We start from the raw sequence: 22,391 nt of genomic DNA on the forward strand, positions 1-22,391 counted from the left end.
AGTTTGGCATGTGCAGTTGTTGTTCCCTCTTTGCAGTTTGGTCTGCGTCTGGACTGCGCGCACGTGCATTAGGACCGCATTGTTCTCTTGAGGTTGCGTCAGTACGCCGTCACTAGCGTCGAGTGAAAAAGAAAGGTCATCCTTAAAACACAGCCTGTAGTTTGGCATGTGCAGTTGTTATTCCCTCTTTGCGGTTTGGTCTGCGTCTGGACTGCGCGCACGTGCGTTAGGACCGCATTGTTCTCTTGAGGTTGCGTCAGTACGCCGTCACTAGCGTCGAGTGAAAAAGAAAGGTCATCCTTAAAACACAGCCTGTAGTTTGGCATGAGCAGTTGTTGTTCCCTCTTTGCGGTTTGGTCTGCGTCTGGACTGCACGCACGCGCGTTAGGACCGCATTGTTCTCTTGAGGTTGCGTCAGTACGCCGTCACTAGCGTCGAGTGAAAAAAAAAAGGTCATCCTTAAAACACAGCGTGTAGTTTGGCATGTGCAGTTGTTGTCCCCTCTTTGCGGTTTGGTCTGCGCCTGGCTGCGCGCACGTGCGTTAGGACCGCCTTGTTCTCTTGAGGTTGGAGAAGATAGGTTGCCACACCATCAGCAGTGTTGTGCTTGTTCATTCTAGCCATTGTCACCACCTTCTACACTTGTTAGCATGATTATACCTTGGTTGTTAGAAGCAGAGCATCTGATTCACTCGCCGTGTCCCTCCGGCGTCGTCGTCGTTGTCGTCGGCGGCGGCGTTGTCCACCCCTCCCCCATTCTCCTCGCCGCACCAGCTGCGCTCTCCGCCGCTCACCCCCTCTCCTCTCCGATAGCGAACACTCTCTCGCGAGGGGCATTGGATTGGATTGGATTGGATTGGATTGGATTAAAGTGGATTGTGTTGCGTCATAGCCGCGGCACGTTGCGTCATAGCAGCGGCAGACGCGCTGGGGCCGGCGCATGTGCAGTACTCTCTCTTCCGCGGTTTCTCTCCTTCGGGTGCGCTGCGCATATAACCGGTGTGCCGTTCTCCGGCGAAGCAACATCCACGCTTGGCTCAAACACCTAGAGTCCACGCCGCTTTACAAGTACGCCAACGTCGTCATCGACTGGGACCGGCTTACGCAGTCCCCTCAACGTTATGCGCGCTATAAAACGCGGTCTCTTCGCCACTCCGCCTATGCGTCGCATCTACACAGGGGTTCCCGCGAGGGGAGGTGGGAGTTTTTTTTATTTTTTGTTGTTGTTTCTGTTCAGATAAGTCATGTATAGTTCATTTATTCATGCCATTTATACAAGTCATTTATACATAAGTCATTTCAATAAACAGTTTGAAGCTGGCGCCTGTATCTGTTGCATCTTCTCTCCTTCGTCCACGTCCACTTTGCGTCACATTTTCTCCTTCCTTCAGGGATTTTTTTTTTACAACACCTTGCCTTCACGCGATGCCGAAGGCGGCTGCCTATCGGCGCACCATACTGGTGGTAGAAATACGGCTTCACACGGTTCGTTTGTTCGGAAAAGGAAAGAGCGGTGGCTTATCTGCACAACGTTCTAAAGCATGAACCGCGTGGACCGATTTCTTCTCGCAAAATCATGTAGTGCACGCCGCATGCGCGGCGACGCTGGCGCGAATACAACCGGCGTGGTATGTGCCGCGCAGTAACAGGCAACAACATGGCGTCACCACTGGCTGTGAAGTGGTGCACGCAGCTCCCGCAACCACTTGTAACCGCTCGCTGAAATGCCGCATGAGGTGCAAGCGAAGATGTTCATGCAAAAAAAGAGCTGATAATATGGGCGAAAAGTGGAATATAAACTGCCATCCACGTTGCTTGTGAAAGCGCCCATCAAGAAATACTGCTGGGGTATGCCTAAACATCTCTGACGCTGCCAGCCGGCTGCTCGGAGCGTTTTGAATCTCCCGCCATTAGATGCGCGTCTCCCCACTGGTGAAGTCATCAGGCTCCTCCTACTGCCATGCGAAGAAGCTGCTGTGAGCGCGAAATCGTCGACACGAGCGCGAAAACAAAACTCACGCTCAACGCCGACGTGCAAGAACCGTGTGCGAAAACAGGCCATGCGGTTCAGGCTTAATAAAAACAACTTGCCCCGTGCAGGCGTGGAGGGGGGTCGCTGTCGTCCAAGGTGCGTCAAGCAAGGACAGTGGTAGTTATCACGTACGCGCAAACTAAAGGGTACCTATTTTTTTATTGTGTGTCGAAGTTAGAGGAGAGCAAGGGGTGCGTGCTGCGTCGGATGGCCGATTTCATCCCTTCTTTTTTCTTTTGCTACCCTAAAACGATGCGCCAGCTGCAGTGGTCGATCAGTAGACCCGCCAGATAACCGCACAATAAAGAGTATTGTGCTTCGGCCAAAACCATTTTAAGCAGTATGCATATCCACCGAGTTATATGGGAGGCAAACCGGTGGTCATAAAAACCCGCGTTATATCCGGTCCCGCACTTTATGCGGTTATGTTATAAATGGTCTACACTGCAGTATTACTATTATCGACTAGTGGAACATCATGATAACCCGTGCAAAAATCGGCTCCCCCCTCTAAGGCACACCCACAAATCCACCCCTGGTTGCGACTAACTGGTCAACACTTGTGTCTGGCTTTGCAAATTTCGTTGAAGCCCGGGCATCCAGCACGCAGTTTTCACCGCAATAATAAAGACAGCTACGAAATCCTGCTCTAATAGGATTGCTGTTAAATCACACAAGCACAAACGCTGCGAAAACAGCCGGCGCATGCGTAAAATAGCCTGCTAATGCAAGCGCGCAAGCGCCAGGCAAGGGTAGGCTCGCGCAGCTTCACGCGGAGAGCAGTGGCACTGTATATCGAGACTGGTCTGCATTGTTCTCGCCTCCGCTGCGAAGGCTGTGCTAACACAGTGTGCACCGCCACTCTAGCCCCATTCCGCAAAGCAATGTATTATCGAAGCTAACGACGGTTGCGAATCGCTTGGAACAGCCACACCTTTCGTGCGAACCGGTTCCTACGGCGTAAACCAGCAACCAGCAGTACCAGCGGCTGATAGGAATGCAGCTTGATAAATGTCCCTAATTCAGGCAAGAATAACTCCTCCAAAGGTAATCGGTTTCTTTTTCTCATGAGCACAAAACATTTCTCAGTATTACAAACTACAAGCACTGAAACTTTTACAAATAGTTTCTAAAGAAGTCCGCGTCTTGCTGTAGTTGGCGGCAAATGGCAAACCTGCGCCACAAACCTCCTCGACTTCGTGTCTGCTTTTTATTTAAATGCGCAGTTTTATTTCGTACAAAACCAGTTTTTGGTCACTAACTTTCTTGTTTGCCATGTAATTTGTAAACGAAGAACCAGGAAATAAGAGTTTTATTGTCAAAAAACAATTTGCGCAGCCGTAGGCCCGTTTCGATCCTACGCAATCCGGTTCCAGAACTACCCATCATTCCCATTGAAGCGTAAGCGCCGCCGCCGAGTTCGCATTGCTACTAGCGGCAGTTTCCCCTCTAGTTATTATTGTATGAAACTCTATGGATGATACGGACAAGCTGGCGAGGCTGAAGTGCCGAGCGAGCAAGTGAAAGCGAAGTATGGGCTAGCTAACGAAGGCAACGTTTTCTGCTTGTGAAAATGCGCCGTGCACTCCACAGGCGCGCTTACGCTGCTGTGAAACCACACGCACGCTGTGCAGGGCGCAGCCGGTAGGGATAACAAGGCGGCGGCTCCGGTCGCGAAGTGGTGCGGGGCACTCGAGCGACCGCTTCTAACCGCTCTTTAAAATGCCGCTCAAAGCCCACACGAAGTTGCTTGTGCGGTAAATGAGCTAATAATGTGGACGAAAATGGTACTATAAAACTTCATCCGCGCTGCTAGTGAAAGAGCCCATGAAATATCTGCCGGGGTGGTAAGCCTAAACATTTCCGGTGGAGCCAGCCAGCTGTCACGAGCGCTTCGAAATTGCCGCCATGAGGTGCACGCCTCCCCATTGGCGCAAGTCGCCAGGCTCCGCCCACTGCCGTGCGCGTTGCGCGTCATTCTCTGACCTAGGCGCAGGCGGCCGCGGGCGCGGAATCGCTGACGCGGGCGTGGAAAAATCGCATGCACAACGCCGATGCGCACAAATTGCCTGCAAAAACGCGCCATGCGGTTCACGCCTTGACTGTTGCGGCGTATATGTAGTGAGCTTGGGCACCGTAAGTTAGGAGACGAAAGTCCAGAAAAACTGCTCGGCGACATGGGGCTTAAAAAGCAGAAAAACGTCACGTATTTCTTCTCGCAAAAGTAAGAAACAAAATAAACAAACTTTTTTTAGAGCTCAATTTTTTGGTCCGTTGGTTAATACGAATTTAGCATTATACGAATATTTTTTGCGGTCCTGCAAGATTCGTATCATCGAGATTCTACTGGAAAACTATTGACAATGGCAACCTCTAGATGCCAAGAAAAAAGCTTTCACCAAAATTCCATTGTCTTTTGACAAATTGCGTAGCTCGCAGAGTAATGATCCGCACGGTGCTGTCTCCACCGCCGTCGTGGTCCTCGTCACTCACTTCTGTCAAATCGCTGTCGTCACTAACTGATGGAGGCATGCAGTTCTCTTCCTCACTAAAGTCATTATATCGCTTTCACTAAGTGCACCACCGTAGAACAAGCACGAAAAGAAATCCATGCTTCTCAGCGAATAGCGCACACGTGAGAACGCTCTGGAATCCAGAAAGCTTGTGCTGAACATTGTGCTGCAGCCCAGTGCGAAAAGGAGAAAACTTCAACAAAGCTCACTTATGATCCCTCAAGAGATGGCGCATCATGTATACAAAGAATGCGGATGCATCGCAGTGAGAAAAACCCCGAAATTTAGCCTTGAACACCCATGTCGGGCTAAGCCTGACAGCAGACCGCTATGGCCGTGTTGCGTTGTTGAGCAGGGCCCAACAACGGACCGCAAAGGCTTATTAATGGTATGCCAAACAATGTCAAACTAATTGTAAATCACCCTGCGAGTACTGGTTGATGACATTAGAAGCTCTAAGTACAGCACGAAGTCTAACTTCAAGCTGGCACATGACTGAATGAACTTCGTTGATGGAGAGATGTGGGAAAGGGGGGCCAAGACCATGGCGTCACAGGTGGAATCTTTGGTTGAGTGTCTCCTGCTGATTAGGCTCTGGGAGTCAGGGCTAGTGAGTGAAGGCGGCCTCCCATGAATCGCATGAGGTGAGTGGCGGGTCCTCGTAATGTTTGGCCGCTGGTCAGAGCTGTGGGCAGGGCCACGTGGCTTGGAAGGGGGTAGTGGTTCCTCCGCACAGCCTGCAGTCGGGTGCGTTCAAACCGGCACGGTACGCTAAAACTGCCAATCATTTCCGACCGTGAAGTGAGTCGCAGTCGAGAGAAGCTGCTTATGCGAAACAGGAGCGCAGACATTACAACCAGGAACTGCCACACGAGCAGCAGGCAGGCCAGCAGCAGGCTGCACCCACCCGTGCCCCGTGGGCGAGCAGGTACTGGGCGATGGCCAGGTGTCCCCGCTGGCAGGCCCTGCTGAGCGGAGTGTGGCCCGCGTCCGAGGCCGCATCGACGTCGGCCCCAAACTCCACCAGGGAGGAGACCATGTCGGCAAAGCCCTCGCCGGCCGCCAGCACCAGCAGCGGCGCCCTCTGCAGGCAGCGGGCGTTGGGGTCTGCGTGTGCCAGCAGCAGCAGCCGGCTCACCTGCGCAGCCGCAAAGCCCCCTCTCAGGCTCACTCATCCCCTACGTACTCCGAGGGGCTCGGCAAGGACCCTCCTGGCTCTGGTTCGACGGCCAATTATGCCTTGTTTGCCGAGAAATAAACTAGTCAGGCTCCACCATTTCCCTTGCACTGTTTTGTGACGTTTCAGGGCATGCACAAAGTGCCTAGAGTGAGCCGAGGCCAACTTTACTCGATCTCCCTGAAAGCCCGGCACTGGCTTCCGTTTTTGTCGCACAAATTTGGAGCCCATTGGAAAGGGACGCTTTTGACGTCGTCTTAGTGCGGTGGCATACAGGCAAAGTCAATCAGCAAGCCCTGCTCTTTGAAAGTGGGCCTTGATGAAACCAACGAAGCTTTCCCAGGAATGCATAGGAGGTTACAGACACACGTGGAGTTAATCAAACAAGTTGACAGTTGTCTTCAAGTGGATTTTGCTCATAATACAGTAAAATATTATTACAAGAGACACTCAAAAGACCTAGCTGGGAAACGTGCCTCTTGTAACCAAGGTCTCTTGTATGCAATGTTGCTAACATGGCAATGCACAAAAACCAACCAAACCATTTCTATTCAAATGTCTCTTAAAACCAAGTGCCCCTTGTAACAGTGTCTCTTTTAACGAGGTTTTACTGTATCTGTTTCATATATGTGTGCCAGACATGGCAGGCTCTCGCATTCACCCACACACACGCACCTTTTGACGATGGTTGGTGCTCAATGGCGCAAGGCCAACATGGGCTAGAGAAGAAGTTGCTGAATTTTTTATGAGACTTAAAGGAGTACTGACACCAATTTTCGGTGTTAATATTAGTGCACAGTTCGCTTCCTTTACTCAACAGAATACCCTGGCTGAAATATGAGCGGCCTGTGACGCGAAGAACATACGTCAACGGGATCTCATTTATCGCGCCGAACGCTATTAAAACAGCAGACTGAACACGCCGGAAAGCACAGTCAACGAATGCCCAGACCGCTTCCCTACCGTGGTTTGAACCGCAGCGACACCAAGTGGAGCGGGCGGAAACTATTAAAAGTCGACGCCGCCGACCTCAGCGCGCCTCGTCTGAGCGCTCCGCAGTGAGCACACTAGCCCTATTCTAATTCTCTGTAGCGCAGCGGTGCTTGCTTGCCTCAGCGGGGGGAGTCTCCAGTCGGGAGCGCCGCCAGCCGCCTTCAAGGAGCCCGCACGACAGCAGGCGGACCGCCGTTTGCCCCGCCGTGCCGTAAGCCTCCGGACATTATCCTGTGCCGCTTATGTTTTGTTTCCACTGCTTAAGTGTTTTTCCTTGCAACGTTCTGCGCGGTGATGTTTTAACGAAGCTGCTGCCTGAATCCCCCCGGTAGACAGGACTACAGCCACTAGATGAGGTTTCAGAGTATCGGCACTCTTTTCTGTCATTGTTCTATGCCGCCGGCCGCGGCCGTTGGTTGAACCGCGTCACGTGACATTTCTTTACAACGGGCAGACCCATGGGCGCTGACATTTTGGTGCCTCTATATTGCCGCGTGGGCGCTCTTCGGTAAGTCATGATTTTTGGAGCGCAGGGCAGCTGTATGACATGTTGAGAGTGTGTTTTCAAGCCCCCAAACAGAGTAGCGATGCCGCGCTGCCCTGTACTGGGCTGATTCAACCGGCGGGAAGGTGGAAAACGCCTGCATCGCTTCCTGCTGGGAAAGAACAACAGTGGGCTAGCTTAACTTATAGCCACTTAAAAGCGTAGCTTAATTATTGGCTCTAACATAACCTACAGCCACTAAATTAGCTATGCTAGCGTAACCGAGCCTGACATCATCGCACCGGCGCACTGTCTCTAAATCTTCGAAAAGTAAACACAGCTGCCATGGTTGCCAAGCGGCGACCAATAGACCCTATGCAAAATGCGCCCCGCCATCTCTCGTCGACTCCGGTAACTAGGTCCGCCATTTTGGTACGGTCGTTTGAAACCGAAACCAAGTAGCAAAACATAGAAGGCGGGCATTGACCGCTCTTGGTGATGGACTACAATGCCGGAGCATTGCTGCGTGCTGCAGTGGACGCAACGAGAAAATACCTGTCCAGATGGAGAAAAGGCACGTGAAGTTCCACACTCTTGAACGAACTTTCTGACGCGAACTATGCCGGCGCGAGCAACCTTTGTGACACGCTGAGCGCGATGCGCTGGGAGCGAATATTTGTCATTGGTTCGCTAAGCGCGGGATTTCGTAGTCGCTGTCCGGATGAAAAATACAGCTGCGTTGGAGTTCCGTGGTTCAGCCTTTGTATTATAAATGAAGCCTGAGCGTGCGTCACCTATTTATGACTGACAGCGGCGCTCGAGCGGGGAAACAGTACCACACGTTGTCAAAATTAGGCTTTATTTCTTCACTCGTCCTTGTGGCTCTACGCCCGCTTCATTTCATTGTTAAATGGTACCGCTTAGCCCCTACACGAGCCTTTATCTTACCTAGGGCTGTAAACTTTTCTTGCCGCACTACGCCGTCACGGCGCGGTTGAAAATTTCCTCTGTGGCGGGCGCGCACGGTATCGGAGTATGTTGTTAGTTTCTTTTCGGTGAATTTAGCCGCGTGTCGTTGCGGAAGTGGCGTACACTGTTTTATGATGATCTGACGTTAGAAAATTCGAGTTTCTGCACTTGGTTCCCGATTGGCCGGGCTGACAGGTTTGTTTACGTCAAGTTAACTTGTTGCCCATTGTCATTTCAGCCGCGATGTATTTACTGTCGAATATTTCGCGACCAAAATACACTCTCACTCCTCTAGTCGGTCACATACTGCATGCATGCCTCCGACGTAATGATAGTGGCCATTGATGTAGGTAGCTGAAGCAATTTTCAAGTTTTCATCAAAAAAAAAAAAAACGGCCAGAGTTGCATCAGTCCGCCGCGCATCAGCTTGAGTGCTTTTGCTTTTTTTTTTTTGTATCCACAGTAAAAATCCAAGTAAATTAAAATACTTCGCTGATTTCTAGCGCGTGCAGTATAGCAAACTGTGGATATAAATGGAGCAAAGGGAAGCATTCGCGCACCCCTGCATGCAGCTGTCTAGTAAACACGACGTTGCCCAGCCGCTGCGTGCTCGCGAGATGACCACGGCGAAATGTGGCTTGAATGCTTGCTGGTAGCTCATAGGTGACCCTCCAGGTGCCATGCCAGTCCTTGTCTCTGTTACTGTGTGTGTGTGTGTGGGGGGGGGGTGAGGCCAGCAAAACTGAGGCAAAAAACCCATTCCAAAGGCTACCAAGTTTTCTCCCGAGCGCTTGCACGGCACTTTATTGCTGCTCGCATTGCTCCGGCACTCGACGTGCGCCGAACAGACGCATTGGCAAGGGAAGGGAGGGGCCATTTTCTTGCGGGCTTCTCCAGTCAATGTCTTGGACACTCGCTGGCTTGATGCCCTGCTGTTTCAGACGTCCCCACTGTTGTGGCAGTTGTGCACGCAAGCTCCGGTGGCGCCTCTTTAAAACCTTGGGCTTGCAAGAAGACGAGTAGGTGCACAGCTGCCAGGATGTGACTGCATGCTCCACTGCAACCCACCGGGCACTCGCACGCTGCCTCCACAATCTCCCCACTGTCCGTCTCAGAGGTGAGGCACACAACATATAGGGCCGGTCAATTTTTCTCTGGGAGCGAAAGCAGCTGCTAACCACATGGATGAGGCCCAACCTGCAAGAACAGAGAGAGTAACAGTAAATAGCACTCAGGGAAGAACAGGACTAGTCCGCTACAGTTTATGCTAAAGGGACAGAGCAGAAAGCAGTGGCCGCAAGGAACAGACTCAAAATGACGAGATTTTGTGTCTTGCTTAACACTGTTGCAAGGGCAATAATCTACACCTCAAACAGCAATGATGTCAAAACTGTTTTTCAAGTTCGAGCGTGCAAGTATCGCTGCATGCTTTGTTAATGTACTTTCAAGAGAACCTCACCGTAATGATACCAGTACCCGCATATTCGTGTTCGTCATAACTTAAGCAAGCAAGATTATGATTATCTGGAACTCACTTCCAAAACCTTTCGAGATAAACAAGTAAACATTCTGGCTATAGCGATGACCCATCGAATTTTTAAAAAAAATTTTAGTTCAGTGAGTTCGAGCTAATGAGGTTTTACGGTATTATCTGTTCGGGCACACTCAAAACATGCGCTTTAGAAACTACCACAACCACCCCACTGCCAAAAAAGGACAAGCCAGACGCACAAACAGATTTTTGCGGCAGGACATGCGCAATAAATAATGAAAACACACACAAAAAAGAAAATTCAAGGCGCATGTGCACTTTTGTAGTTGACTTCGCCGCAAAGCACGAATGCTTTGCGGCAAACGCGCCGGCTGACGACCGTCACGGAAAACGGCCGCAACCTTTCCGTGAACATCTGCGCCAAAAATCGTCCCGTAAATTCCATGTACAGCATTTGAAAATACCTAATCCACCCACTAGTGGTACGGTCTGGCGATTGTCGCTTTCCTCTTTCAGGGTTACTGCAACAGGGTCCCCGCTACGCATTTACATGGTAAACAACGGTGAACAAAGTGCTATACAAATGCTCATACCGGCTAACTCGCGTCAAGGAAAAAACAAAGATTTACTTACTGCGAGTCGCACGTGTTTGTCCACACCGATGAAGGCGAGCAATGCGGCTCGGTGGCTAGGCGGCATGCCCTGCTGCGCTGGGCTCGGATGGGTCTTCGGCGCGGCACCACGAGTGGTGTGAGTCCTCAGACACAGTCGGCAGCGCAGACGAGACCTTCGTCCACAATCCGTGGTCGGGACCCGGAAAACGCAGTCCAGTTTGAGCCATACCGCGTTTCCGTCACCTACTCTTCCACAGTAAACAATACGAGACTTCGCGATCGTCGCCCGTACCAATATGGCGGACGGTCTTGTTTACATCAGTGTTGCTAGATCACCAAGCAATTTCGCATAGGGTCTATTCCGCCCGTCAACATCAGCCACAATAGGGCGCATAAAGCTGGCCACCCTGGCGTCAGGCGCCATAATGGCTGCCGCCGTTTGTCAGTGTCGTTACTCTTAAGCGTAGCTTATTCAGTGGCTCTAGGCAGGACTACCTGCAGACTGCACTTATTTTACTCTCCCATGTATGTCCCTGCTGTTCAGAACAACACCTAGACAAGCTCGGCCCACCCATTAGACCGTGCATTCACGATTTGTGATGTGGGAAAGCGGCTGAGGCGACGGTACCACCCGTCTTCCTGCTTTTGGCCTTTTCCGCGTCAATGAGCTGCTGCGAGTAATGAGCTTGGCTCGTGTAAACGGCCGCTGCACCTTGACGTTGGGGCTGTGCAGGTTGGAAGGTGTGGCGAGGGCAGGTCCGATGCAGGCGGCGCTGAAGAAGAGCCAGAGGGCCTGGAGGTCGCGGGGGCTGCACTCGGGGGGCAGGGAGCCGTGTGCCAGGCCCCGGTAGAGGTGCGCCTTGAGCGCGTGGTGGCCCAGCTCCAGCAGCTGGGGGGCCTCCAGGGGGGCCTCGATGCGCGACAGCCGCAGGGCGATGCACGCGTGGCCCGCCCTGCGCAGCAGCCAGGGGCGGTGTCAGGGGTATCAGGGGGGGGGGGGGTGCTCTTAGGGCCTGGGAGAAAGTCTAATCGTAGAATAGAATCGACGCCACGCACCGCTCCAATTTCACGTCAGCCATCGCAGGTGCCATCCTTCCCAAAGCTGGACAACCTCATGTATACGCTACCTAGGGACATTTGTGGATGTACTAGAGAAACAAATAGAATGAATAAATGGACCGACTACACCAACGGACCTTGTACGGCCCACTTGGCCTGCCAGTGGCAATCGGCTAACATGGTAGCAGCTTCTGCATCACACCTGCAGTCTGCCCACGAGCTGACAGCCTATCATTCACTGCGGATGACTTGCTCCAGCTCTGCACTTCCCAAGCTTCCACAGCAGCTGCGAGCGTCCCCTAATGCCTCTGAATGCCCATGGGGCTCCACGGGGGATGTGGCCAGTGTTCTGCACCTCGCAAATGTGCGCTAGCCATTAAATGCCTGCTGTGCACGCTCGCCTGCGCACAAAACGTCAGAGCCGGTGCCGAATAGGGTGGTGCTGGGATTTGAATTGATTCTACGTGAACCGCGAAGCAATGAATGGTCCCACGTGGCACTGCAAACTGGAGGGCGCAGCGGCAGGCTTTTGAGTAGTGCAAGCATTACGTGCACCGCTGATGCTGCCCCCACGCCCCGTCGGGGAGGAGGCCCTGCTGGGCCAGCCCACGTGCTCTGTGGGAGGAGGAGGAATGCTGGGAGGGCATCGGGAGAGCACCTGACATCGCAGAGAAACTTGGTGCTGTCGTTCTCGTCGCGCCGCGTAAGCCACTCGCGCAGCGACGGGTGGGCCAGCATGAGAGAGCCGTCGTTGCGCTGTACGAGGAACTGGGCGCTGGTCAGGGCGTCCAGGCGCTGCTGGAAGTCGGCCCAGGTCAGGGGGTCGTAGATGGCACCCGCATTCACACTGTGGTACAGCTCGTGCGGCCGCAGCGGGCTCAGCGACGCCACGCACACCTGCAGCAGGCCCCGCACCTGCACCGCCAGCGGGGGGGCACTCACATGGGCGGGGCTGCTGGAAGAAACCCACACCCTCCCCCCACTCGCCATGCTCGCCCTATAGCTCCAAGGCCAGTTACAACAAGGTTGTTGTTGGCGCTGCAGCATGGCCTACTTGCTAGACAGCCGCTGGGTGCTTCACAAGTCAGCTTCCCTAGCTCTGTACATTGCCTTCTGGGAAAGTCCCGATTCACATTTCCAAGTGACACCCAAGGTCCCCAAAATGGCCAAGGTAGCACCCTCCTTCTTCACGGCTTTCCTCTTTTTACTGTCGCGAACCCACGCCACTGTGCACCCTTTATCGCCGCCCCACGCATTGGCCTGCCGAGAGCAGGAACCCTCGGAACGCCATGGGGCCGGTCGAAGCGGGATGCTCTAGCGGTTTGCCCTCGATTGTTAGTCGCAGCTGCTTTTGGGCAGTGCACAAGTGGGGCGGTTCCCACCTGTGCTTTTGTCTCACGGGCAAAAGTGGTGCAGAGCAGATGCAGCTCCCGCAAACGCACTGAGCGATGGTTGTCTAAATTTACAGCATGTTGCAACAATGAGAGAGAGTTTGCGGGTGCAAAAGAATCAAACGAGAGCACTGCAAATTACTTTCTTGTGGTGATTATGTTCTAGCAGAATTGAGTTGTGATTCACGTGACTGAGTTGTGGTCATGCAAAAAGGCGAATGCAAAGCGTAAATGCACGGATTGCAGCAATATTTTGCACATGATATGCCAATGTTTCAGTTTTAGTGTTTGCGTGTTTTTCTTGCATTTCTGCTTTTAAATGCGGAGCATTTCTTAGGCTCGCCTGATCCTGCGTCGTTGATGGCGGCGCCGTCCACACGCTCACTGCGCATGTGCAAAGCTCCTCCTTACACCCACAGCTCCGCGATACTACACTATAAAAAAATTAACTGTTAGCGGCGCCCGGTTTCGATCCCACGACTCTCTGGCCGCAACGGGAGATACGCGGTGCTCTTCCCACTACGCTACAAATCCGGGACAGGAGCAAGTGCTACGAACGCGCCTTATGTCCTCGACTCATTCAAACTACGTAAAGAAGCTACTGATACAACGAAAGCACGCGAAGCTGAACGTCAACGGAAACGACGAACTGAAAACTTTAGAGGGGGATGCTGAATTTCCCGTGGGAAAGCTGTGGCGGGAAGCGCCACGCGCCTTGCAGCTCAACCAGCCCTGTCCGCAGCGCCTCTGATGCTGATTGTGGCAGGATGGCCCCAGGGATTGGCCAACCAAAGAATCCATCACGAGATAGGTTCGCGTTCAACCACCGTAGTCACCTTCCCGTAGGGGAACCGCCGAAGAAGAACGAGAAGACAAAGCTGCGAAGAGGAGGGCGTGTACATTGCTCTCAGCCGGTGCACCAATGTCAACAACCTTTACCTGACCAAAGCTGACGGAGACTACCGATTCTACCACAGAGACAACATCGACAAGAATATGATGGACGAGTTTCGGCGCCTTGAGAACCACCGCCTACTCACCGTAACACAACAGCACTTGCGTGCCTTTGCCACCGGTGTGGACCCGGACGCGGAATTCCCTCTGGCGCTAGTAAAAACCAGATCACTCAACATAACGGCAACACAATGGAACCCCACGGAACCGCCACGATGCTTCGCATCCTCATCAGGGTTCCCCACGGGAAGATGGTGTAATTTTTTGCGTTGATGGCTACATAATACTGGCACCCAGTCATCTGTGTCCCGTATCTACAATAGACTTAAAGAGGCCCTAAATAGGTTTCCCGAGGTCAGCATTTAAATTGCACAATCGCTGGAGTACCCCTTCACGACGACATATACCAAATATTACACATCTTCATAAAGCAGGGGCCGCACAAACATGCATAAAGAATCTTCCTTTCTTTCCTTGTTTACCTGCCGATCCTCGTTGCCATACTGCCGCACTCTGATGTAAATTTTTGCTCTGACGCAGCCTCTGTGACGCACAAAGCACTGAACAGTATGACGCCACTATGGGTGGGCTCCTTTAAACGCTGCAGCCAATTAGTGTTCCCGGATCTGGGGTAAACGCGGGTGCACGTTTGAGCGGTTCTGGCGAGCGGCGCTCTGGCACCGGTGACTTGGCGTATCTTAGTAGGGACAAATGTTGACTGTTGCCATCTGTCACACAAGCTTAGCCGAGTTTGTAGATATAGCGCATCAATTACAAGGCATGAATAACACTGAAAAACACGGGGCGTCTCTGCAGGGGGAGGCGCCGATGCATGTGCGACCTCGGCAACCACACAATCGTGCACTGTGCGGTGCATGCACAACACGGCATACACTGCAGCAGCTTAAACTTGCCACCACCTGCCAGAGCGGGACTCGCTGAAAATCAGTTTATGGGTGCGTGAAAGCGGGTGATAGCGCAGTGAAGGGCTGCGCTAGTGATCATCGTCTGCGTGGCTTTGTAAAGCGGTGACGGAATAACTGCAGTGATACTCAGCCTTTTCTGCACGACCCGGCCTCGGAGGGACCTGTTCGCCGCGACAGCGCCACATGCAGAAACACTAGCGGGCCGCTAGTCGTCGGTGGAAATCTTCAGTTACTGTCGTGAGCGAGCATGTTATGTTTGGGAACCCCTATCTGGCCTGCAAATGCTTGTTTCCCCTATTCTAAAACTGACCTGCCGACGCAAGCACGGCCAACGAGAGGAGCACGGCCACACAGGAGTTCGATGAGGGCCGACCGCCGACCCGCCTCGCTCAGCAGTAGCCGCCGTAGTAGGTGGAGACTGCCCGTCGACTGCTAAAAAAAAACGTGACGTGCCGCCGAGCCGAGCCAATGGATGCGCGCATCTCAATTAACCTCAACCCACCAGTACCCCTCGACCCACCTCAGGTCATCCCAAACGACCTACGTCAACTTATCAAGATCAGGCCAATTCCTCGAAACATGCACACAACCTTCCATTCGGCCAGACGACAAGCTAGAGCAAGACACCACAACACCCACTACCCACCTTCGGAGCACACGCTGTACGTGGACGCAGCACAGTATCACTCCAAGGAAGCCTTCACTGCAGTAGTGCTTACCTCACTCACAGATGCACCAACCAATTGCATAACCATTTTCACTAACTCCCCGGTGACAGCGGAGGAATCGGCAGTGGCCCTCGCCCTCACACAAACCCCCACCCCCATGAAAATTTTCACGGATTCCCAACAAGCACTTCGCAACTTTGCCAAAGGCACCATATCTAAAGTAGCACTGCAAATCTTGCGGAAGAAGCCCCCCACCCAACCCGCGTCGCTGCTGTGGACCCCGGCCCACACTGGAATAGGCGGTAATGAGGCGGCCCACCATCAAGCTCGAGCACTGACCACCCGAGCAGGCCTCTTTTTTCCGGTAAACAACGGTGTCCCGACGGCTTCTCGGTATGCACTTCTAACATATCGAGAAGTCGCCCAAGCACTACCGACTCCTTCGCAGGCACTATCCCCCACCTCACCCGTCACTAAAGCACGCTGCCGCCAACATGTGGCGCATCCTACAAACTCACTGCTTCCCCACAGAACCACGCTCACACACACGCACCCACTCAAGTTTCCAACACCACACTGCCCTCATTGCCACCAACGTGATACCCACTTTCATTCGCTGTGTGAGTGTCCACACAACCCATTTCCCTCCTACCCCACGCCCCACCACTGGGAACAGGCCTTGGGGAGCTCGGACCTGGCGGTTCAGGAAACTCGAACCGCATGGGCCCTTGCGGTCGCCGAAGCCGTATGGGCTTCGGCCATCCCTCCCCCCTAAATCCCAGTTGTAAAATAAAGTGGCTCTCTCTCTCTCAAACCAGCAAGGGCCTTGGCCTGTTTCACTAGGTGGCCTTGTGCCTGGTCGGTGATGCCGCAGCTTCCACAGTGCTTTGGAGGCGCGATGATAGGGTTAAAGCTCTAGGCCTCATTGCTGGCCTAGAGCTTTGAACGATAACTCTGCTAATACTCAAAGCTTTTAAACCATTTTTGCGGAAGGACATTCCTTGGATAGTACTCCAGTAGGGGTGTGCGAATACTCGAATATTCGAGTACGAATCGAATAGTACCTCCGCGAATAATTCGATTCGCGAATCGAATATCTACTATTCGATTTTTCGAAGAGCCGAGTGGAGTTTCCAAACGCTCCCTGGCTTTGCAAAAGCGAGAGATGTCGGCGCACACTAACGCACTGCTGCTACCCCGTCTACCCGGCAAGTTTCATCATAACCGCTCTTTCGACGAGCGCGCTTGAGGCCGTAAATGTTATCCCGCTGCATGGAGTAATCTGTAATTGCATCGATAAGATCTTTTTTTTCAAGCCATCGCCATCGACTCTGGCCGCCATTGTAAATCGTGCGACTGGATGTTTACATGTTAGGGCAGCTTCTGATAAAGACCGCCGCCGTTTTGACAGCGCTTCCGTTAATTTAAAATGAAAGGCGGTTCTCTCTGTTTTTAATGCAGTTGGTGTATGGTTACTACGTGTTTTCTTGTTTCGTAGACCACAGTGGATAGTGCAGGCTTGTCCACGGCGACTGTAGCGCGAGCTGTCCTTCCGCTACATATTATTCACGCTTCCCGCTGCTTATGTGCTTCCGAAGAAGTGCCTTATTGTGGTCCACGATTGCTTTCGCGTCCTATTGTTCATGCCAGCAAAGTGCTCGCTTTTGAGTTACGAGGCTCTGAATAGTTGTTGCCTATGATTGCAGTACAGCAACTCCAATGGAAGTTGTTTTATTTTTATTTTTCCCCCAAATGCCTATCGTGCCACTCCAGATTCCTGGAGTACCGCCAATGCGAGTTGAAAAGTGGGTTCTCCAGGTTGAAAAAGAATGTCATGTCTCCCGAACATGCGAAGTAGCTTCTGATTTTGCACAAAAACCTATAAAAAATCGAGGCCTGTAAAGAAAATTGATATTTGATATTCGATTCGAAGGTTACTATTCGGCATTCGCACACCCCCATACTCCAGCGATTGCACACGTAAAATCGCAACCTTTGGAACCTTGTTTAGGGCCCCTTTAAACCCAGCCTTAACTCCGTAGAGTTTCGAGTACGTTACGGGGCAATGTATGTGAAAAAGGCATTCACAATTAAACCTCGAGCAGCCAGTTGCAATCTGTGGTGTCTTGTTTCCGTGCTCGTCCTCCTGCGAAGGCTTTGGATTTGTGGTTTTTGCAGTGGGCACAGGGCTGCACGGGGCTGTCAAGCATCACGCTCCCACATAGGCCTATCTGCTTAGGTCTGTATAAAACCTCCCATCCAGTACACGTGACGTGGTTAGTAGAAATGTATTAATACACTGAATGAGACGCGACGATTTTAGGGCAACGCCATCGACCCGCCTTTGTGATGTAAATATTCATACCTTCGGTTATGGCTTTGTCAAATATTGCACACATTCCGGTATTGGAGGACTTGAAAAGAAGCGTGTAGTTGCGCCACAACCATTCTTCCAAAGACTATGCTTCGAAAAAGCCTGGCACGTGTGAGCCGTTCATACGCACTGAAAATGCTTTGGACATAAGCCCCTGTATTTTATATGTGTGCCTTACTTCATCCCTTAATTGTTCACGGTGTACCATGCCTGGTCGGTTGAGTACGGTTGCTCTGCCGCAGTAGTAAAGTTTACCTGAATTTATGCTGCTTTGGCGAGCAGCGACTCGCATCACAATGTTTAGTATACAGTGTAGACCGCTTATAACGTATGTCGCGGGAGCCGCAAAAATCCGCACTATAAGCGGTACCGGACTATAACCAAAACGTGCGCGAATTCAACCAAATCGCCACCTACCTCTCAAGTCATCCTAAATTTTTTATCACCCAAACGCACAGCGCCTAAAAACGAAGAAAGGGTCTTTATTGCGTATTATTTTTAACATCAGCCGCTGCTGCCGGGTCTCACACATTGTAAAAGCGCGGTCTTACAAACGGCGAGTGCGGCTTTAACTTCCGTTGTGTTTGTGCTTTGAAAGACCATGGCTGCGTTTTTTGCGTCTATGAAGATGCCGCAGGACATGATAAGAAATGCCAGCGGGATTTTTTTTTTACCCCACCTTCCGTTCATGATGCCGAAGGCGGCTGCTTATCAGCGCAACGTACTGGTGGTGGAAATCTTCGCGCGGCTCGCTTGTTCGGGAAGAGAGGTGGCTTATCTGCACAACGTTCTAAAGCGTGAACCGCATGGAGCGATTTCTCGCGAAAATGTGCAGCGTACGCTGCAGGCGCGGCGACGCCGGCGCGGATACACTACGTAATGTGTAATGTGTGCGGCGCGGTAAGAGGCGGCAACATGGCGTCGGCACTGGCCGTGAAGCGGTGTAGGCAGCTCCAGCGACCACTTCTAACCGCTCGCTGAAATGCCGCACGAGGCGCAAGCGAAGATGCTCATGCAAGAAAAGAGCTGATAATGTGACCGCAAAGTGGAATATAAACTGCCATCCACGCTGCTTGTGAAAGCGCCCATCAAAAAATACTGCAGCGGTAAGCCTAAACTAAAGTCCCTTCATCTGATCGAGGGACTTTAGCCTAAACCACGACCGGCTTTCCCGCCATTTGATGCGCGTCTTTCCATTGGTGCAAGTCGTCAGGCTCCTCCCACTGCCACGCGAAGAAGCCACCGCCAGCGCGGAATCGTAGACGCGAGCATGAAAATAAACGCACGCACAACGCCGATGTGCACAATTCGTGTGCGAAAACGGGCCATGCGGTTCACGATTAATAGAAACAACCTGCCACGGGCGGACGGGGAGCCGGTCGCTATCTTCCGAGGTGCATCAAGCAAGGACAGCTGTGGTTATCACGTACGCGCAAACTAAAGGGTGCCCATTTTTTGCTTCCGTGTCGAAGTTAGAGGAGAGCAAGGGGTGCGCGCTGCGTCAGATGGCCGATTTCATCATTTCTTTTTTTCTTTTGCTACCCTAAAACGATGGCCCAGCTGCGCCTGTCGATGAGCAGACCCGCCGAAAAACCGCACTATAAACGGTATTGTGCTTCGGCCAACCGCATCTTAAGCGGTATGCTTATGCATCGAGTTCTATGGGAGGCAAACCGGTAGTCACGAAAACCCGCGTTATATCCGGTCCCGCACTATAAGCGGTTACGTTATAAATGGTCTACACTGTATTTGGAAATGTGTGCTCAGAGCCTGTAGTCTCTTTCGTGTATTTTGTTACGTATTTTAACAACGGAGCTGTTTAGGGGTTACTGTTGTCCATCAATCCAGGCGAAAGTACCACTTCGCCTCGTTCATTGCACTGCCCTCTACTCTCAAAGTTATGTACCAACCGGCTAAGCTTCAGCTCATCTGAGGTAAGCGCTTGTGTTTGCCTTGTCTCCGCTTCGTCTCGTTCATTGCGCTGCCCTCTACTCCCAAAGTTATGTACCAACCGGCTCAAGCTTCAACTCTTCTGAGGTAAGCGCTTGTGTTTGTCTCGTCTCCGCTTCCCTCTACTCACAAAGTTATGTACCAACCGGCTCAAGCTTCAGCTCATCTGAGGTAAGCGCTTGTGTTTGTCTTGTCTCCGCTTCGTCTCGTTCATTTCACTGCCCTCTACTCCCAAAGTTATGGACCAACCGGCTCAAGCTTCAACTCTTCTGAGGTAAGCGCTTGTGTTTGTCTCGTCTCCGCTTCCCTCTACTCACAAAGTTATGTACCAACCGGCTCAAGCTTCAGCTCATCTGAGGTAAGCGCTTGTGTTTGTTTTGTCTCCGCTTCGTCTCGTTCATTGCACTGCCCTCTACTCCCAAAGTTATGTACCAACTGGCTCAAGCTTCAACTCTTCTGAGGTAAGCACTTGTATTTGTCTCGTCTCTGCTTCGTCTCATTCATTGCGCTGCCCTCTACTCCCAAAGTTATGTACCAACCGGCTCAAGCTTCAACTCTTCTGAGGTAAGCGCTTGTGTTTGTCTCGTCTCAGCTTCGTCTCATTCATTGCGCTGCCCTCTACTCCCAAAGTTATGTACCAACCGGCTCAAGCTTCAACTCTTCTGAGGTAAGCGCTTGTGTTTGTCTCGTCTCTGCTTCGTCTCATTCATTGCGCTGCCCTCTACTCCCAAAGTTATGTACCAACCGGCTCAAGCTTCAACTCTTCTGAGGTAAGCGCTTGTGTTTGTCTCGTCTCAGCTTCGTCTCATTCATTGCGCTGCCCTCTACTCCCAAAGTTATATACCAACCAGCTCAAGCTTCAGCTCATCTGAGGTAAGCGCTTGTGTTTGCCTTGTCTCCGCTTCGTCTCGTTCATTGCGCTGCCCTCTACTCCCAAAGTTATGTACCAACCGGCTCAAGCTTCAACTCTTCTGAGGTAAGCGCTTGTGTTTGTCTCGTCTCAGCTTCGTCTCATTCATTGCGCTGCCCTCTACTCCTAAAGTTATATACCAACCAGCTCAAGCTTCAGCTCATCTGAGGTAAGCGCTTGTGTTTGCCTTGTCTCCGCTTCGTCTCGTTCATTGCGCTGCCCTCTACTCCCAAAGTTATGTACCAACCGGCTCAAGCTTCAACTCTTCTGAGGTAAGCGCTTGTGTTTGTCTCGTCTCCGCTTCCCTCTACTCACAAAGTTATGTACCAACCGGCTCAAGCTTCAACTCTTCTGAGGTAAGCACTTGTATTTGTCTCGTCTCTGCTTCGTCTCATTCATTGCGCTGCCCTCTACTCCCAAAGTTATGTACCAACCGGCTCAAGCTTCAACTCTTCTGAGGTAAGCGCTTGTGTTTGTCTCGTCTCCGCTTCCCTCTACTCACAAAGTTATGTACCAACTGGCTCAAGCTTCAACTCTTCTGAGGTAAGCACTTGTATTTGTCTCGTCTCTGCTTCGTCTCATTCATTGCGCTGCCCTCTACTCCCAAAGTTATGTACCAACCGGCTCAAGCTTCAACTCTTCTGAGGTAAGCGCTTGTGTTTGTCTCGTCTCAGCTTCGTCTCATTCATTGCGCTGCCCTCTACTCCCAAAGTTATGTACCAACCGGCTCAAGCTTCAACTCTTCTGAGGTAAGCACTTGTATTTGTCTCGTCTCTGCTTCGTCTCATTCATTGCGCTGCCCTCTACTCCCAAAGTTATGTACCAACCGGCTCAAGCTTCAACTCTTCTGAGGTAAGCGCTTGTGTTTGTCTCGTCTCAGCTTCGTCTCATTCATTGCGCTGCCCTCTACTCCCAAAGTTATATACCAACCGGCTCAAGCTTCAGCTCATCTGAGGTAAGCGCTTGTGTTTGCCTTGTCTCCGCTTCGTCTCGTTCATTGCGCTGCCCTCTACTCCCAAAGTTATGTACCAACCGGCTCAAGCTTCAGCTCATCTGAGGTAAGCGCTTGTGTTTGCCTTGTCTCCGCTTCGTCTCGTTCATTGCGCTGCCCTCTACTCCCAAAGTTATGTACCAACCGGCTCAAGCTTCAGCTCATCTGAGGTAAGCGCTTGTGTTTGCCTTGTCTCCGCTTCGTCTCGTTCATTGCGCTGCCCTCTACTCCCAAAGTTATGTACCAACCGGCTCAAGCTTCAGCTCATCTGAGGTAAGCGCTTGTGTTTGCCTTGTCTCCGCTTCGTCTCGTTCATTGCGCTGCCCTCTACTCCCAAAGTTATGTACCAACCGGCTCAAGCTTCAACTCTTCTGAGGTAAGCGCTTGTGTTTGCCTTGTCTCCGCTTCGTCTCGTTCATTGCGCTGCCCTCTACTCCCAAAGTTATGTACCAACCGGCTCAAGCTTCAACTCTTCTGAGGTAAGCGCTTGTGTTTGTCTCGTCTCTGCTTCGTCTCATTCATTGCGCTGCCCTCTACTCCCAAAGTTATGTACCAACCGGCTCAAGCTTCAGCTCATCTGAGGTAAGCGCTTGTGTTTGCCTTGTCTCCGCTTCGTCTCGTTCATTGCGCTGCCCTCTACTCCCAAAGTTATGTACCAACCGGCTCAAGCTTCAACTCTTCTGAGGTAAGCGCTTGTGTTTGTCTCGTCTCTGCTTCGTCTCATTCATTGCGCTGCCCTCTACTCCCAAAGTTATGTACCAACCGGCTCAAGCTTCAACTCTTCTGAGGTAAGCGCTTGTGTTTGCCTTGTCTCCGCTTCGTCTCGTTCATTGCGCTGCCCTCTACTCCCAAAGTTATGTACCAACCGGCTCAAGCTTCAACTCTTCTGAGGTA

At 51.9% G+C, this 22,391-nt stretch overlaps 1 protein-coding gene across 7 annotated transcripts in view; it reads right to left on the bottom strand.

Annotated features, from left to right (window-relative positions):
• Positions 1–22,391, bottom strand: part of Rols (zinc-RING finger and ankyrin repeat domain-containing protein rolling pebbles) — a 403,382-nt gene that overhangs the window by 60,467 nt on the left and 320,524 nt on the right. For all 7 annotated transcript variants that reach the window (XM_077705637.1, XM_077705635.1, XM_077705636.1 and 4 more), the window contains 3 exons: positions 11,992–12,248; positions 10,987–11,227; positions 5,453–5,683 (listed from right to left, as the gene is read on the bottom strand). In XM_077705637.1, coding sequence (XP_077561763.1) covers positions 5,453–5,683; positions 10,987–11,227; positions 11,992–12,248 — 729 coding nt within the window. The remainder of the gene's footprint in view (positions 1–5,452; positions 5,684–10,986; positions 11,228–11,991; positions 12,249–22,391) is intronic.

Source organism: Haemaphysalis longicornis, unplaced genomic scaffold (assembly GCF_048455015.1).
Source record: "Haemaphysalis longicornis isolate Haplotype H1 unplaced genomic scaffold, Haemaphysalis longicornis Haplotype H1 scaffold_4, whole genome shotgun sequence".
Lineage (NCBI taxonomy): Eukaryota > Metazoa > Arthropoda > Arachnida > Ixodida > Ixodidae > Haemaphysalis > Haemaphysalis longicornis.